This window comes from Pipistrellus hanaki, assembly GCF_964339955.1.
Source record: "Pipistrellus hanaki genome assembly, chromosome: 15".
Lineage (NCBI taxonomy): Eukaryota > Metazoa > Chordata > Mammalia > Chiroptera > Vespertilionidae > Pipistrellus > Pipistrellus hanaki.
This window is the reverse complement of record NC_140517.1, coordinates 39482449-39499569: the sequence shown is the minus strand read 5'-3', so window position 1 is coordinate 39499569 and position 17121 is coordinate 39482449. Positions and strand designations below refer to the sequence as shown.

Here is a 17121-nt window from a genome sequence, read left to right as displayed (position 1 = left end):
GACACTCCCAAATACTGGGCTGTCCTCAGTGACCTCTGTTGCCCCCATGTGGTGTAAGCCAGCACTGCAGCCAGGAGCCTCTCCAGGATTGTGGATACTGCCCAGCTGAGAGACGCTATACCCTGTGTGGAGGGATGACTGCTGGGAATGGGAGAGTCAGGAAGCTCCCAGAGCACCAGCCAGGAGAACAGCATGTGCAAAGATTGGAGGCCTGTGTTAGGCCACTATGTTCCCAGAATTCTTTCTTGACCCCGATCCTTTAGGGTAGTGTTAGCAAACTGGTTTCACCTAGTGTTACCGATTGGTAAGTGCCTGCCTGGAGCACTATTGTGATAGTATAAATGTGCCACACGCTCCAAGAACCAGAGTGCCTTGGTAGATGGACAATGCCTTCTTTGGGCAGAAACAACACCCTGAAGAGATCGGGGCTGAGGCTGAGGTACCCAGATGGGCTTGGCCATAAAACAGAAAATGGGAGGGAAACTGAGGAATAAGAATTTAATATTGCAGGAAAGCCGATGTTAGAGTGTGGGCTCTGGCAGAGGGACACCCTGACCCTGGTCTTGGGCCAGCAGGCGCAGAAGCAAGGAATGCAGGGCCCGGCAGACAGGTGTATAGCCCAGGCGGCTCAGGTGCAGGTAATCATACATGTCATGGTGGCTGATGGTACCGTCTGAGTGCACGAAACCAGGATCGGCATCCAGGAAATGGGCCCGTGGACAGCCAGCCAATGCCGCCCGTACCAGCTCGTTCACCTGCCGGTTTTTCTCACGAAGTGGGTTAGGGTGCTGGCCCCTCGGAAGCAGGCCCTGAGGAGGGTACCAAGAGTTGTGAGAAGATATCCTATCAAAAATCTGGGTCCTACTAGCATCTCTGTGCCAAACTGTTCTCCAACCCCCACTATGAAGTCCCCAGCTGCAGAATACACGAGGGATGGGAAATGGGAATTGGAAGGATAGTTCCTGATGCCTGGTCTGAGACCCCCTATTAAAGCAATAGCCTTATAAAAATGTTGACAAGCTGAAACTGGTTTGGCTCAGTGGATAGAGCGTCGGCCTGGGGACTGAAGGGTCCCAGGTTCAATTCCAGTCAAGGGCATGTACATTGGTTGGGGGCACATCCCTGCTAGGGGGCGTGCAAGAGGCAGCTGGTCGATGTTTCTCTCTCATCGATGTTTCTAACTCTCTCTCTCTCCCTTCCTCTCTGTAAAAAATCAATAAAATATATTTAAAAACAAACAAAAAAAACAACCCAAAATCTCTAGTGCTCCCCTGGGAAAAAGGGCCTAATTGGTCATTGAACATGTCCTTATTCATAGCTGCTCTGATGGTTGTAGCAAGTGTCAATGGGAAATTTTGCCTGAAAGCCATTGCTCTGTGCCAAGCTACCCAGAACCATGCCAACTATGGCGACACAAGAGGGGGTCCCAGAACACTATCCATTCTCCCCGCCTTCCCACTCTCTCACCAGCACCACGACCCGGGCCTGGGGCTGCCGCTGATTCACCAGTTGTACGATGGCCTTGATGCCGCCAGCCACCTGCTCTGCTGTGTGCCCATGGTTGTTTGTACCTACCCAGACCACCACAATCTGGAAAGAGAGGCATGAAGCAGTGGTGAGGGGGCAGGCTAAGAGGGCTTTAGCTGCCCGCCCAAGCCCCACTTACCTTGGGCCGGATGTGTTCAAGCTCCCCATTCTCCAGCCGCCATAGCACATGCTGTGTGCCATCACCGCCAATGCCAAAGTTAAGTGCATGCAGAGGAGAGAAAAGCTCCCGCCAGATCTGTGGGCAAGAATGGTGTGGGCACAGGGGCATTGTCAGCATGGCATACTCTGGGTCCAAATGTTAACCAGACGTCATTACGGAAGAGCCTCTCCATGGAAGCCATCTCATCCTGAGCAAACCCCCGTATGGTCACACCTCACGTTATATTGTAGTATAGCATCTATAGTATAGTATAGTATAGTATAGTATAGTATAGTATAGTATAGAATAGATGCTAGCATAGTCTTTGGAACCCACAGAAGCAAGACTCACTTTATGGAAACCATTCTGCTTGAGCTATGTGTTGAAACAATAAACCTCTCTGAGGAAAACCATTAACCGTGCTTAGTGGAAAGATATTAAACCCCAGCCCCCTTTATGGAGAGCCATTGCAGTTGACCTACACATTGTGGAAAGAACTATAGCTTTGTGGAAATCTATTAAAACAAACAATAAAGAGCCTCACTTTAGTCAATCTTGCGGGAAGCCTCATTTTAAGTCTCATTATATACAATAATAGCCTGATAAAGCCAGGGCACACACTTCCTTCTTGGTATAATGTACCTTACACTGAAAATCTGGGTGCTGGGCGCTACCCGAGGTTATTCGGGTACCCCATATTCTGCCTGGCCTGAGGTCTGGTCCAGGTGAGTCAAGAGGGCAGGCCTGGGTGGGGCAGGAAGAGGGAGATCGGCCTCACCTCGCACTGATGCATCAGTTGGACCAAGGAGTCCCCGATGAAGACGACTTCGGGTTCTTTATCTTTGCTGTCAGCCACGAACCTATGGTGCTTCGGGGACAAACGCGGGTTAGTTATGGCACGCTCGCTCCTGGGGCCGTCAGACAGCACCCCCCTCCCACTGGCCTCAGTTTCCCAATCCTGTAGTGAAAGCCAGGCGAGCCAGCTGGACTCCCGAGCCCCGGCCCCCACCCCGACTCCTGATGACCGCGGGCGGGGTCGCTCACCAGGGACATCCAGCGTCCATCGCCCTGAATGTCCTGCACCGGCGTGGGCTTGCTGGCTGGGTTCTCGTCGCCATTCATCTTGGCGTCACAGCTGCTGCAAGACGAGCGAGCGAGCGAGGTGGGCCCAGAACGTTCCCGGAGGAGGCAGTCCGCCACACCCACTCCCACCCCTCCAGGCAACAATGGACGGTCCGGACGCAGCACTCCACCGGCGCATGGAGGCGGGTCCCGGGCGCCGCCTCCTCTCCCGGGGCGGAAACCTCCACTCAGGAGGGGAGGCGGATCGGGAAGCCCGGCTTCCCCCGCGGCGGCCGCGCAGTGAGCTCGTCCGGCGCTCTCCGCCCGGGCGCTCTCCCCCCCGGGCCTCGGCGGCGGCGGCCATGCTGCCGCACCTGGGCTGGGGAGGACGGCACCACCCAGCGCCGGGGGCGGGGGGCGGGCGGCGGCCACGAGGAGGGAGAAACCACCGGAGCGGCGCCGGGGGGGTGAAGTGCTGGAAGGCCAAGAGTGGGCGGGGACAATAGCGCCTGGTCTCGCGGGGAGAAACCATTTGCTGCAGGACGAGAAATGTGCGGAAGGGACTACCTTCTCTCTCTTTTTCCCCCCCTCCCTCCCTCCCTCCCTCTCGCCTTCTCTCCCTCCCTTCATTCCTTTCTCTCCCCGTCTCTCCGTCCCCCTCCCCGTCTTACTCCCTCAGTGGGTCCCATTCACGCGGCGGCGCGGGAGGGGAGTGAGTGGACGAGTCCATTCAGGATGGGGTGGTTCATACACACCTGGCCAGGAGGAGACGCTCCCATTTTCTACTGATGGCGGGGACAGGGAAGAAAAATGGCAAACATGACAGGCTCAGCCCACCCAGTCAGCAAGCCCACCGCTGGCCCGTGTGGCTCAGTGGGTTGGCCGTGTCCTCTATAGCAAAAGGTCCCGGTTTGATTCCCAGTCAGGGCACATGCTGGGGGGTTGCAGGCTCCATCCCCAGTAGAGGGCGTGCAGGAGGCAGCCGAATGATGTTTCTCACATCATTGTTTCTCTCCCTTCTCTCTAAAGTCAATAAAAACATTTTTAAAAAATTAGAGGCTCATTTGTAAAGGAAACACTCTAAGGCCGAGCCAGGACATTACTGAGCCTATCTGCTCATGGGCCTCCCCTACTCAAAACCACCAGTTTAAGTGGCATGAAAACTAAGTTACGTGTCATTACAGGCATCACAGGTCCTGCAAGGAGGTTAGAAAGAAAGTGCAGAATGAGAAAGGAAATTAGAGACGCTGCAAGGCCCAGATCCAGCTTGGCAAAGCTCCCACAGCTGCTCACCTTGCAGATCTGTGGCCTCTGCTCCCCTCCCTAAACCTACTGCCAACCAATAACTTCAGCTGGGTGTGTCTGGGCTCTGAAACCTATATCCACAGCCAAGGCCACCTAAGGCCTATCTTCCCCCACCCCAACTTAATCTCAGATCTCAAGTCTTCCCCGATCTCCCAGTTCTTGGGGACCAACTGTTTGTGGGGTTTCCGCACCCCCTAAACCTCCTGGCCATAATCCCAAATGAGATCTTCCTATCTATTCATTCCTTCTCTAGGCAGGTTGATACTGAGATACGGAGATGAGTCTCCTATTTATGTTTTGCCTCAGTTCTCTTGCCTGGAACAGGATCTGACTCATAATACCAAGTACTGTGGCTGCTCACAAGTACTTGCTGAATGAATATTAAATGAATGGATCTTGTCCTGGCCTTGTCCCTGTGGGTGGGAGAGACAGATACAAACACAGAGCTGAGGAAAGGATCAAGGTTGTGATTAAGGGAGGAACTGGGGACCTCTGGAGATGAGGCAGAGGAGGACTCTGATGGAGGGTAGGTGACCTAGACGGAATAGTATCTGAGTTAGGATTTGAAAGATCATGAAGGTTAGCCAAGCAATATTACACAGATAGTACAGCTCATTGGGACAGTTTGATTTTAAAGTCTGATGGCTCAAGTGTAGGTAAATAAGTTGAAGAGGTAGTGAGGCAGTTCCTGAAGCAAAGCTTAGTGAGAAACAAAGCTTCGAGGCATTAATTCATCAAGTGCTATTTTAAGTTAGATGTTGTCTCATCTCATACTTACACTAACTGTAAGAAGGAGATATTATTATAAACCCAATTTTACAGATGAGGAAACTGAGTGGCTGCACAATTCTCTAAGTTCACACAACTCAAATGTGTCAGTCTAGACGTTTGAACCTAGTCCCAGAGACCAGCTCTGAATGGTGACACTCTACTGACTGTCTATTGATGATTTCTGTGACCGACCGGGGGGCTGGCTGGCCCTGAAGCCCATGCGCCTCGCCTGATTTCGAGCACTCCAGACTGAAACTCCACATATAGACCTCTAAACCAATCAGATTCAGGAAGGGGCGGGCCTAGTGAACTTCACAGCCAATTGGTGGCTGGGACCAACCCTGAGAACGAATGGGAAGTTTCCGGATATACGGCTGAGATGGGCGGGGCTACTCCAGGCGGTCGGAAGCCCTGGCACGTGCCTCTGAGCCACTCACCTCTAAGGTGCGACGCGCGCATGCGCAGGAGGCACGAGCCCGGAAGCGAGGCCGGAAGAGCGCTAGGCACGTAGTGAACTGGGGTCTCCTCGGAAAACAGAAGCCATTGCACCCCACAGCGTGGTGGGTAGGGTGGGCTAGAGGGAAGGGACCAGGTTCATCGGGACAGGAGACGGTAAGGCGCCCCTCTCCCGTCCTTACCTCACCAACCATATTCCCCTTTTCCTACTTCAACTGCCCCACCCTCGCAACCTCTCCAACCCCCGTGACCAAGCCCCAGGCCCCCTCCCCCACAGCTCCGCTATCGCCCTTTCTGGGTCTTCAAAGTTTTCTCTGTACAACTTCTCTTCTGCTTTTCCTTTTCTACCATATCTCTACTTTCTGCATTTTCCAAGGACCCATGATTCTTGCCCCATCCTCCATCTTTTAGCTATTTTCTCATGCCTCTGTTTCCTGTAACTCTTCCCATTCACCAGGATTCCCTTGATCCTGCCCTATACCTATGACTTCTTCCCAGGACCAACGTTTTCCATTTTTAGTATATATGCTGCCAAAGGGAGCACCCAAGCCTTTTCCAATCCCTTTCTGCCCACTCCCTCTCTCACATCGCCTCCCACTTCACCCCAAACTATCTCCTTCTCACGACTCACTTTTAGGTCCCTGATTTGTATACAGATGAGCACCCTATCTTTATTTTCCAGGACTCTATGGACCCCCGAGGGCCAGCCCCACAGTCTTTCCAGAGAGCTGAGAAACCTGGTCGGGTCCGCCGTCGGAAGACCAGACGGGAGCGTAATGAGGCCCTGGTGGGCAGCCGCCGGCCATTGGCTCATCAGGAGCCTCCTGTGGCTAGTCGGAATCCACCCATGGACCTCCAGGACCATGTGGCCCCTACTGCAACCAAGCTAGTGGTCATAACCCAGGGCCGGCTAAGCCGGGAGCACCGGGGTCTCTTCAACCATGAGGTGAAATCTCTGGATGTGGCAAGGCTGCTGAGCAGTGGGTCACTGGAACCAGACACCCCCACATTACCCACCAAGCCTTCCCCAAGCCCAGTCAGGGCCCAAGAACCAGGCCCACAGTCAAGGGGCAAGGAGAATCAGGTGTCTGGAGACTCTGGCCCAGGCCCACCTAGTCCCCTAGAGCTCCCTGGCTTGGGGCAGCTGCTAGGGGAGCTGCAGGGCCAGCTGATTCTGCCACAGGCCTTCCCCAGGAGGAACCTAGTACAAGAGGCCAGGGATGGCATCCTGGGTACCTTACAGGTATGCCATGGTTGTGTGCCCGACCTTACCCTGGTGCTCCGAGGCTGCCAGCCATCCTTGTCAGGTGAGCTCACCTCCTGCCTTCTGTGCTCCCCTTCCCCTTGTCTGTTTAGCTCAGCTGACCCCCTCCCTCCCATGCTTCTTCTATGCCAGGGACCAAGCCTGAGGACTCTGAGAGACAAAGGATCAACAGCCCTGAGCAGGCCCCAGGGGAAAGAAGGCAGAGGAGGAGAGGAGGACAGGGGACAAAGGAATTCACCTTTGCTGTGCCTCACACCTCCAGCACTCTCACTACACACAGGGTGAGCCTGGCTCCACCAAAAGGTCCTTGGCCACCCACATTGCCTTCCACATCTCCGGTTGCCTGGGGCCCCCCAACAGCCTTTGACCTGCTGAAAAGCATCTGGCTAGTAGCCACACCACCTCCTTCCTGGCCCCCTGGGGTCAGCACACCACAGTCCCTGCCTCAGCTACCATCCCCCTTGTTTTCCCGAACCTCTGCCCTTGACTGGAGTCCTTGTCCCCCTGCCCCACTGCCCAGCCTCTCCTATACAGTGGCCCAGAGCAGCCCAGAGGCCTGGTCCTTTCCACCCATGAGACTGTACTAAGGGGACTAATGCTGGTATAGGAGCAGCACTCCCAGTCACCTCAATAAAATACCTTCTTCATGGTCCTCTTAATTTTCACTGAGTGGTTGACTCAGGAGAGTCATAACTCTTGAAATGGAGGGGAAGGTACTATCACGTGTCACCTTTCTAGGGCCTAAGGGACCAGAAGGAGAAAACCTGGGGCTTTAGTCAATTCAACGCATCCATCCACTGAGGCCAACTATGTGCCAGACTCTGAGCTCTGGCGATGCTGGGGCCTCAGAGTGAGTGGTAGGCTCTGTCTCCAGGAGACTCCAGTGGTGGGGAGGGCTGGGGGAGTCTGAGGAGGGAGTTTGACTCTGCCTCAGTGATGAGGGAGGTCTTCAAAGTGGAGATAACACAGACTGTTGTATATCTCAAGATGGGTAGAAACTTGCTCGTGGAGGAGGGAGAGGACATTTGAGACAAAGGGAACAGAACGTACAAGGCCTGGAGAGGGTGAATAGGAGATATGGACCATTTTTTTTCAGCCCATGTCTGTGTGCCATGCTGAGACCTAGAGTGAGTCACTTATGGGCCCTGCAATAGAGGGCCTCTTGGCTGGCTGGGCATAGGAACAGTGTGTGCGTAGGAAAGGCAGATGAGGCCTGAATCTGGCCCAGACTTTGCTTTGGTCTGTGATATGTTTTAAACTTTTGAATCAACTGCCTGCTGTTACAAATCATACAGTTTGCTTTAAAAAAAAAAAAATTACATTTCTGGCTTCTAAAAAAAGAAAAATGGAAAATGACCTGGCATCCCACCTATTACTCCTGCTGGCAACTGCTCCTCAAATAGAGTAGCAGAGGCCCCTTTGGGTGGGACCCACACTGTCCCTTAGAAGTGCTTCACACACTTATGTTTCTTGTTGGTCCCTTGGTTTAGAAAGTTTTTTAAAATGGTATTTTGTGGAGTGCAAATTTTTTGAAGTAAAGGGGGAGGGATGAAACTAGAAAAGTTTTGGAATCTGATCAGGAAAATTTAGTTGAGGAGTTTGGATGCTACTCTGTAAAGCTTTCCCAGGTTTCCCCATTGACACTGGGAAACTAGGATTGGTACCAGCATGGAGGGGACGGCACCAGGAGATCACACAGCTGTGACCGGGCTGAGGTCCTATGGGGAGAAAGTGGCAATACTGTAATTTGAACCTAGGCAACTTAGTTCAGTCTGCTAGACTTACAACACTTCTTCACAGCAGCCCCGTTGCACACACTGGTAGCTGCCCCGGGACAGGGTCAGGAAGAGGGATATCGTGGTTGAGGTTGAGGGCTCTCTGCCACCTCCATATTGTGTGACCCAGAACAAGTAGTTTGCCCTCTCTGTGGGCACTTCCCAGAGTACTAGGTGTGGAACACTGGCATCTGGCTGGACCCAGGGCGGGGGGGGGGGTGGCTGGCATGGGGATGAGCATCAAAGAGCAGTTTTTAACTGATTTCAGAGAGTAAGGGAGAGGAAGAGAGATAGACACATCAATGATGAGAGATAATCAATGATCAGCTGCCTCCTTCACGCCTCCCACTGGAGATGGAGCCTGCCACCTGGGCATGTGGTTGGAATTGAACTCAGGACCCTTCAGTCCTCAGGCCGACGCTCTATTACCCTGAACCAAACTGGCTAGGGCTCAAAGACCAGTTTGAAAACCAAGTTGAGGGGAGATCAGGACTGAGCTGGGGTGGGGGAGTTGGCCGTCTGGAGATGGTAGTCTGGAGGAGGCAGGGTTTGTGGGAATGGGAGTTCAGTTCAGGACACGGGGAGCCCAGAGGTATGTCACCGGTGCACTGGGGCCGGGCCGGGGTAGAGAGGATGGGAAAGGGGCGTCCCCTGCCTTGTGGTTTGGGAAGGGGCCCCTGCGGGCCACCCCGATGGACGGCATGGGGACCGCAGTGCCCTGCGGCCCCTTTAAACGGGGGCGCGCGCCAGCCGGCCCGCTCGTCCCCGCCGCCGTCGCCGGGCTGGAGCGGGAGCCGGAGTGGAGCCCGGGCCGGGGCCGGAGAGGGCGGAATGGAGGCCCCGCGCGGGCCCGCTCTGCGCCGCCTGCTGCCGCTGCTGCTCCTGCTGCTGCCGCTGCCCCCCCGCGCCGGGGCCAAGTACGTGCGGGGCAACCTCAGCTCCAAAGAGGTGAGCGAGCGGCCCTCCGCCGCCCCCGCCGGCAGGGAAGGGAGGGAGGGGGGAAGGGGCTGCCCCGCCCCCGCCGCCCCTCTCCGAGGGACCCGCGGGGCGGGGGGCGGGGGGCGGCGGGGGCTGGGTCGGGGTTGAGGCTGAGGGGGGCGGTTGTAGGAGGGACATTGAGGTCAGAGCTGGGCGGGAGGGAGAGTCGGAGTTTGGGGCGGGGGCGGGAGGACAGCGAGGTGGTGCTGAAGGGACAGCACTTTTCACTCCTCAGAGAGCCTGGAGTTCACGCTCGGGCTCCGGACCCGGAAAGGGCCATTTAGAATACTGCCAAGCACCGGGCGTCTCTGGAATCAGGGGCGGCCGATGTCAGTCCGATGGTATCTGGGACAGAAGGTGGCCAGGATGGGGATCTGGCCCTCCAGGGTCTTTCTCAGGGCACCTGGGAAGTGGGGAACGTGTTCAGGGAAGGGGCATCTGGGACAGGGATCCTGGAACCAAGGTGAAGGGATCACGGAAGAATTTTCGGATTTTGATTCCCTTAAGGCTTCTTGGGAAACCAGGGAAAAAGAAGTTGAGGGTCTACATAGAGTAGAGGAGAGTTCTCAAACGACTGGGAAGAGGGTCTGACTGGGGCCCTTTCCCAGGACTGGGTGTTCTTGACAAGATTTTGCTTCCTCTCGGATTACGGACGACTGGACTTCCGTTTCCGATACCCTGAGGTGAGCCTTCCCCAACCATTCCCACACTGAGGCTGGATGTTCCCTTGGCCTTCCGAGGCAAGGGCTACCCCGGCTCCCACCCCCCCACCTTAAAATCTCTGGGCCTGCAGGCCAAATGCTGTCAGAACATCCTCCTCTATTTTGATGACCCATCCCAGTGGCCAGCTGTGTACAAGGCAGCGGACAAGGTGAGGGCTGTGAGGAGGATGGATGGGAGGGAGAGGTCCAGGCTGGCCAGGGAGTGACCGTGTCCCTGTCTTCCTCAGGACTGCCTGGCAAAGGAGTCAGTGATCAGGCCTGAGAACAACCAGGTCATCAACCTCACTACCCAGTATGCCTGGTCAGGCTGTCAGGTATGGGCCCGGCCTGGGGGAGTGGGCAGGTGCTGAAGGCCAAGGGCCCGAGGACAGTGCAGACAGGCTTCAGCCTTCTCGCTCCTCCCCAGGTGGTGACAGAGGAGGGAACCCGCTACCTGAGCTGCTCCAGTGGCCGAAGCTTCCGCTCAGTGCGTGAAAGGTGGTGGTATATCGCGCTCAGCAAGTGTGGGGTAAGGGGCCATCCTGGTCACCTGGGTCTTTTCCTCTTTACCTCCCTGCCAATCCCCTACCTGCCCAGGGCCTCCTGAGGCCTCCTCACTCCCCACAGGGAGATGGGCTGCAGCTGGAATATGAGATGGTCCTCACCAATGGCAAGTCCTTCTGGACGCAGCACTTCTCTGCGGATGAGTTTGGTGAGCATGCGGAGACCCGAAAGCCAGGATCTTTGAGGGATCCCAGAGTTGGGTGCCTGCTGAGGGACAGCAGCCTGACTGAGCCATATTCTCCTTCCACCAACTTGGCAGGGATCCTGGAGACAGATGTGACTTTCCTCCTCATCTTCATCCTCATCTTCATCCTCTCCTGCTACTTTGCATGTGAGTCCAGCACATGATTGGGGCAAAGTTGGGGCAGATGAGCCATTCTCCCTTCCTGTCTGTGAACCGTCTCCCCTCCCCTCCCCCCTCTAGATTTGCTGAAAGCTCGTCAGTTGCTCCACACGACTTATAAAATGTTTATGGCTGCAGCTGGAGTGGAGGGTGAGGTTTAAAGTATCTCAACTTTTGAGTTCTGTGGGAGGGACCTGAGGCCCAGACATCAGGGCCTGAGGGAGGAGGGGCTGGAAACCTGGACTCCTGAGTCTGAGGGAGGAGGAGGCTGGGGGCTGGACTCCTGGGTCTCCTAGGTCTGGGGGTGGAGGAGGGTTCTGGTCACCTGGATCACAGTATGAGGGATCAGTGATGCCCCAAAACCAGTTCCTGTCCTGTCCTTTATCTGCCCATCCTCCCCTCAGTTCTGAGTCTCCTGTTTTTCTGCATCTACTGGGGCCAGTATGCCACTGATGGCATTGGCAACGAGAGTCTGAAGATCCTGGGTGAGAATGATGGGGACCAGGGCAGGTACCCGGGTTCCTCTGCCACCCTGTCTGAGCCGCCCTTTCCTTCCTTCTCCCAGCCAAGCTGCTCTTCTCCTCCAGCTTCCTCATCTTCCTGCTGATGCTCATCCTTCTGGGGAAGGGATTCACAGTGACACGGTGCCCAGGCTGGGTTGGGATGGAGTGCTGGGGATGGGGAGTGGCTGGGCTGGGGGGTGAGGTGGGGGCAGAGGGGCTGGGTTGGGGGGTGGCCACCCCCTATTCCCTGACAACCCCACTCCTGCCATCTCCCCTCATGGCCTGCTGCCAGGGGCCGCATCAGCCACTCAGGCTCTGTGAAGTTGTCTGTCTACATGACCCTGTATACTCTTACCCACGTGGTGCTGCTCATCTATGAGGCTAAGGTGAGTCCCACTCACCACTGTCCAGGCCCTGCCCTTTCCCTGCTCCCCTTATCTCCCCGCCCCCCCCCCCCCCCCCCCAGCTTTCACAGCTTCCTTTACCTGGCTGCTAGCCCTCCATATTGCACTCCTGTGATATCTCTCTCCCACTCTGTGATTTCCCACCTTCCCATCTGTCTTTCTATGTGCATTCCTCCCCTCTTCACTGTCTCTGAAAAACTTCTCCCTCTTCTGTCTCTCACACATTTTTGTTTAATGCCATGACCAAGAGTTCAGGAATCACACAGACTTGGATTCCATGCTGCTACGCCCCCTCCTACTGGCCCCCTCTTTGGGCCTGTTTTCTTCTCTGTAAACTTGGGAAGCTCTTACATACCCCAGAAGTTCCTCTAAGGCTTTATATTACCTTGGCTTTGGCTTCAGCCAAAAGGTGTCTCTCTCAGCCTCAGTTTCCCCCTCTGTGAAGCAGTGTGATCTTAAGACCTAGCTCATAGAGTTGATGAATGGAAAGCTTCCACATGGCAGTGTTTACCTGCTGGGCCCATGGTAGATGTATTCCCTTCCTCTCCTTGTCACCCTCTCTCTACCTCTGTGTGCTCTGTCTCCATCCCTTGTTCTGCTGCTTCTGTCCTGACCAAGTCACTCTGTCCCCTGGGTGCCCAGGGGTGTGGTCTGGGGTCCCTATGTGGGGGCCAGGCTATGACAAACCCTCTCCCTTGGGTCAGTTCTTTGACCCGGGCCAGGTACTGTACACGTATGAGTCGCCGGCAGGCTACGGGCTCATCGGGCTGCAGGTGGTGGCTTACGTGTGGTTCTGCTACGCCGTGCTTGTCTCTTTGCGCCATTTCCCGGAGAAGCAGCCCTTTTATGTGCCCTTCTTTGCTGCCTACACCCTCTGGTGAGATGTGCTGGGCCTTTGTTATGTCCCTGTGTAACCTCACACAAGTCAATTAACTTCTGCCTCATTTTCCTAATTTGTTTAATGGAGGTGGAAATTGTACTGCCTCATAGAGTCACTGTGAGAATTCAATGAATTCATAGACGTAAAATGCTTAGAAACAGATCTGGCATGCAGTAGGTCCTTAGTTGTTATTATCTTATGTTAATTCATTCATTAAATCTCTATTGAATTTTCTACCGGGTGCTGGGATGTGGGGTGGGGTGGAACTGAGTTAAATTCAACCTAGTCCCTGCCCCCCAGAATTTCCCAGGCCAGTGGCAGTCTTGCCCCTTTTAACCTCTGGCTTTTGAAGGTCACACTTCCCTCCAGTTTGGGACCCACCTGGGGCCTGTGTGTGTGTCTGGGAGGGGAGTTGGGGGTAGAGGTGGGTGGAGGGCGTGTGGCAGTGTCTCTACCAATCCAATTCCTCCTTCTCAGGTTCTTTGCAGTTCCTGTCATGGCCCTGATCGCCAACTTTGGAATCCCCAAGTGGGCTCGGGAGAAGATTGTCAATGGGATCCAGCTGGGAATCCATTTGTACGCTCATGGCGTGTTCCTGGTGAGGATGAGCATCTGGTGGGTGGGAAGCCGGTAGGCGGTGAGACTCCCACCCCATCTGCCTGAACTCTTGATCCATTTCTTTCTTTTTTTCCCCCCCAATTTGTTTTTGTTTTTTAATTTTTATTAAGGTATTATATGTGTACATATCTTACCATTGTCCCCCCCCTCCCCCCGCCCCATTGATCCATTTCTCTCACTTCATTCCTTCAGTCACCTAATAGACAGTGATTGGGAGTCTGCTAGGTTCCTGCCGGCTACTCTACTGTGTCCCCCAGACTCTACTCTCTTTTGTTCCTCTTTCCTACCTTGTGTCTGGGCTCTTCCCCCAACCCACCCTTTCTTTGACCCCCTCCCTATTCCCATTCCTGATCTTGTGTCCCCAGACTCGAATCTCCCTTCTGTATCCCCATTGCCTCTCCCAACCTTCTTGGTCTCTACTCCACCCTTCACCCACACATTCCCTGATATCTGTCACTCTGTCACAGGCCATTGTTTGGAAAGAAGCAGCTGGGGTGGGCCAGGCTGGGGTTCCAAGGTCCTGGATCAGAATGACATCAAGAGGATACTAGCAGCAAACCTCTTCTTTGTTTTATATCCCATCCAGATTTCTGGGTGACAGTTCTTATATTAATTCATCAATCCAGCCACTGTCCACCCATCCACCATTCAGTGGGCACCTGTCTCAAAAGGTATCCCTCTCAGCCTCATGATCACCCCACTTCACAGAGGAGAAAACTGAGGCTGAGAGAGACACCTTTTTGGCTGAAGACAGCCTTTGTGTCATGCCAGGAACACCCACATGCATTTATTCCTACCCTCTTTTCCTAAGTGTCAGAGCAGCCCCAGGATAGAATGGATAATCGTCATTGAACCCAATATACAGAGAGGGAAGCTAAGTCCCAGAGAAGCAGATTACCGGCCAGGGCTCCAAGGCCTTTGGTGGCAGGGCAGGGACTTGGAACTGGTCCTTCTCTGGCAGACCACAAGAGCTGGCATGAGAAGGAAATAGGCATCACGGAGGGCCCCAGCGCCTGACCCCAGGCGTCTACCATGTGCTCTGTGTAGGAAAGGCTCTCAGCTGAAGGAGGGGGCCAGGTCCCCTAGTTGCTACTCCAAAGCCTGACTCAGGTACAGACTCCCCTTCTCTGGGATGGTCCATCTTTAGACTCAGCAGGAAGTCAGAAGGAGGCAGAGAGAGAAGTGATGAGAACCCATCATGGGCCAGGCTCTGCACCAGTCTCCATTTCCACCCTTTCCTCATCTTTCTTAGTAGGCACTGCAGTCCCTTTTCCCAATGAGGTGTGGAGAGTTTAATCAACACGTCCCAGATCCTACACTTAGTGAGCAGTGGGGCTGAGAGGGGCGGTGCAGGCTCAAAACACCAAACACTGTGCCCTTTCTTCTATGTTTCACCTTCAGCCAGTTTCAGTCCTAAAAATGCTCAGGTTAATTCAGCTCAGCTCCAATGCAGACATTTCACTGTTGATTGGCTTCAGCTTATTAATGTATTCAGCAAACCTTAGAGGGGCCATGCTGGGCTTCTTGGGTGCAGTTACAGAGTCATACCCAGGCACTGCCTTTCTACTAGACTCATTGGGGAGACAGCTCTACTTTCTACCAATATTTATTGCGAGCTTGTATGTGCCAGGTACTGTTGTAGAAGGTACTAGGGATTCAACAGGGAACAGAATAGTCTAGTTCCTGCCTTCATGGAGCTCACATTCTACAAGCTGCTAGTTCAACTGAATTTTCTTTTTCTTTTCTTTTCTTTTTATTTTTATTTCTCAACTGAATTTTCTGTTTATGAAACTATTCTATGACTTTTGACGTTCAATATGATAGCTACTATCCATATGTGGCCCCTGGGCTCTTACATATGGCCAGTGTGACTGAGAAACTAAAATTTTAGTTTAACTTTTATTAACAAATTTAAATAGCCACATGTGGCTAGTGGCTATCGTACTGCACAGCGCAAGATGCTAAAGAATCAGTCAGTGAAAACTAACTCAGCTATCAGGCTCTGAGGGAAGAAGCACTGGCAGAGTAATGAGTTGTGGTGGAGGAGAAAGGACAGAGCCCAGGGCACTGTGAGGGCCCACAAGAGGTGTCTCATCCCTTTGGAAGGGTTGCAGGGAAGTGTGTTTGTGTGTGTGTGTGTGAGAGAGAGAGGGGTGGTGGTGGTGGTGGTGGTGGTGGTGGTAGTTCCAAGTGCAGGGGAATCCTTAGGCCTCCATGATTATGGAGACAACCTGAGGCCTGGACAGTGAACGCGTCTACAACCCGCACCTGGCCCCCCGCCCAGATCATGACGCGCCCCTCGGCGGCCAACAAGAACTTCCCTTACCACGTGCGCACGTCGCAGATCGCCTCGGCCGGCGCCCCGGGGCCCGGAGGCGGCGAGTCGGCAGACAAGGCCTTCCCGCAGCACGTCTACGGGAACGTGACGTTCATCAGCGACTCGGTGCCCAACTTCACGGAGCTCTTCTCCATCCCCCCGCCCGCCTCCTCCGTAAGCCCCGCGCCCCCGGCGCCCGAGGAGCTGCTGGCGCCGCCCCTGGAGTACCTAACCCCGCTCCCGGCCCCGCCACCGCCCCCCGCGCCCCGGCGCCTGAGCCCGCCCCCCGCCTTCCGCACCCCCCGCGCCCCGATGCCGCGTCGCGACCGCCCCCCGGCGCCCGCGCCCACCCTGCCCGACTGGGTCCTGGCGCTGCTGCGCACGCCCCCGCGGACGCCCCGCGCCGTGCCCCCGCCGCTCGCCGTGCCCCCGCCGCCCGCCTTCCGCAGCTCGCCCCCGCCGCCCCCGCGCGAGTTCGCCCCGCGCGCCCCGACGCCGCCCCTCGAGTATCTGGCCCCGCTGCCCAGGCGCCCCGCCGCCCGCTCCTTCCCGGACTGACACGGGCGCCCACCCCTCGGGAGGGGGGTTCTCCGGGGGAGGGGGCCGGGCCTTCGGGGCCGCATCTGCCCCCCGAGGGTCCCGGACGGCCTCTGACCCTGACCCCCCTCCCAGGCCGGGAAGCAGGTGGAGGAGACGGCGGTGGCGGCGGCGGCGGCCCCGAGGGGCCGCGTGGTGACCACGGCCGAGCCCGGCGCGGCCTCCCCGCCCCCACCCTCTCGGTTCCCCAAAGGGGCCGACCCGAGCTGGGATGGCCCGACGCCGTCCTACCAGCCTCTGGTGCCCCAGACGGCGTCGCCGCACACCGGCTTCACCGAGTACTTCAGCATGCGCACGGCCGGGGGCGCCGCACCCCCAGTCTGACACCCCAGCGCGCCCCTGCCCCACGGGCCGCGCGCTAGGCCCCGGACCCCGCTCTGTCCCAGCCCCAGGCCTCCGCCATCCCAGGCTTCCCCGCCCCCCCCGCCCCCGCCCCGCGCGCCCAGGTGGGGGTGCGCAGTGTCCCGCTCCTCCCCTGCCCCTGACTCTAGTGCCAAACGGTCCCGCGGGAGCCGCTCTCCCCGTGCCCTCCCTCAGCCCCTGCCCCGAGCGGCGCCGGATTCCGGGCTCCCGCTGTTCCGTGACCTCCGGCCCCCGGGCCCCCTCCGAGACCTTTGACCCCGCCGGAGCGCCAGCGAGGATCGCCCGGACCTGCCCGCGGACGCTGCAGGAGGACTCCGCAACTCGAGCCACTGCTCCTGGGACGGCTATTGTGAAGCTGGTCGTGACTCTGAGAACTTCCCTTGGACCTGTGACTTCGGACCCGTGCTCTGTCTATCCCGGGGGACCCCCCTCAGGCCCCCGGGAGAAAGGCTTTTCCCTTCTTGCCAAAATAAAGAGGATTCGTTGAGTTTGTATCTATAAGATGGCCTCTTTTACGTGGATGATGCTCAGAG

General features: G+C 56.0%; 3 protein-coding genes across 5 annotated transcripts; 2 read left to right on the top strand and 1 right to left on the bottom strand.

Annotated features, from left to right (window-relative positions):
* Positions 1 to 484: 484 nt before the first annotated feature.
* On the bottom strand, positions 485 to 3148 carry PAFAH1B3 (platelet activating factor acetylhydrolase 1b catalytic subunit 3). Its single transcript, XM_084905258.1, has 5 exons — positions 2732 to 3148; positions 2466 to 2555; positions 1667 to 1783; positions 1468 to 1590; positions 485 to 809 (listed from the first exon to the last, which is right to left on the bottom strand). The coding sequence occupies exons 1-5, from the start codon at positions 2807 to 2809 to the stop codon at positions 522 to 524; spliced, it is 696 nt and encodes a 231-aa protein (XP_084761384.1). The 5' UTR covers positions 2810 to 3148; the 3' UTR covers positions 485 to 521.
* Positions 3149 to 5378: 2230 nt separating this feature from the next.
* On the top strand, positions 5379 to 7132 carry PRR19 (proline rich 19; the record flags this gene model as incomplete). The annotated part of the gene is made up of 3 exons (XM_084905351.1): positions 5379 to 5437; positions 5964 to 6588; positions 6678 to 7132. Exons 2-3 carry the CDS (start codon positions 5970 to 5972, stop codon positions 7130 to 7132), a joined length of 1074 nt encoding a protein of 357 aa, XP_084761477.1. The 5' UTR covers positions 5379 to 5437; positions 5964 to 5969.
* Positions 7133 to 8979: 1847 nt separating this feature from the next.
* Positions 8980 to 17075, top strand: TMEM145 (transmembrane protein 145). Of its 3 annotated transcripts, none has more exons than XM_084906974.1 (15): positions 9074 to 9268; positions 9907 to 9981; positions 10092 to 10169; positions 10248 to 10334; positions 10427 to 10528; positions 10627 to 10711; positions 10823 to 10894; positions 10988 to 11056; positions 11311 to 11391; positions 11472 to 11550; positions 11702 to 11795; positions 12518 to 12690; positions 13171 to 13291; positions 15596 to 15802; positions 16763 to 17075. In XM_084906974.1, exons 1-15 carry the CDS (start codon positions 9152 to 9154, stop codon positions 16841 to 16843), a joined length of 1521 nt encoding a protein of 506 aa, XP_084763100.1. In that variant the 5' UTR covers positions 9074 to 9151; the 3' UTR covers positions 16844 to 17075. The 3 variants fall into 3 exon arrangements, with proteins under 3 accessions (XP_084763101.1, XP_084763100.1, XP_084763099.1); XM_084906973.1 differs by having other exon boundaries at positions 16301 to 17075; XM_084906975.1 differs by lacking the exon at positions 16763 to 17075 and having other exon boundaries at positions 8980 to 9268; positions 15596 to 16332.
* Positions 17076 to 17121: the final 46 nt, after the last annotated feature.

What these genes read in the sequence shown, in the direction of transcription:
- TMEM145 (XM_084906975.1), top strand. Translation starts at nt 9,152, where the DNA reads ATGGAGGCCCCGCGCGGGCCCGCTCTGCGCCGCCTGCTGCCGCTGCTG. An exon ending in CTTCTCTGCGGATGAGTTTG is followed by an intron (nt 10,712 to 10,822) that starts GTGAGCATGCGG and finishes CCAACTTGGCAG; the next exon opens with GGATCCTGGAGACAGATGTG. An exon ending in CGAGAGTCTGAAGATCCTGG is followed by an intron (nt 11,392 to 11,471) that starts GTGAGAATGATG and finishes TCCTTCTCCCAG; the next exon opens with CCAAGCTGCTCTTCTCCTCC.
- PAFAH1B3 (XM_084905258.1), bottom strand. Translation starts at nt 2,809, where the DNA reads ATGAATGGCGACGAGAACCCAGCCAGCAAGCCCACGCCGGTGCAGGAC. An exon ending in TTGAACACATCCGGCCCAAG is followed by an intron (nt 1,591 to 1,666) that starts GTAAGTGGGGCT and finishes CTCTCTTTCCAG; the next exon opens with ATTGTGGTGGTCTGGGTAGG. An exon ending in AGGCCCGGGTCGTGGTGCTG is followed by an intron (nt 810 to 1,467) that starts GTGAGAGAGTGG and finishes TACCCTCCTCAG; the next exon opens with GGCCTGCTTCCGAGGGGCCA.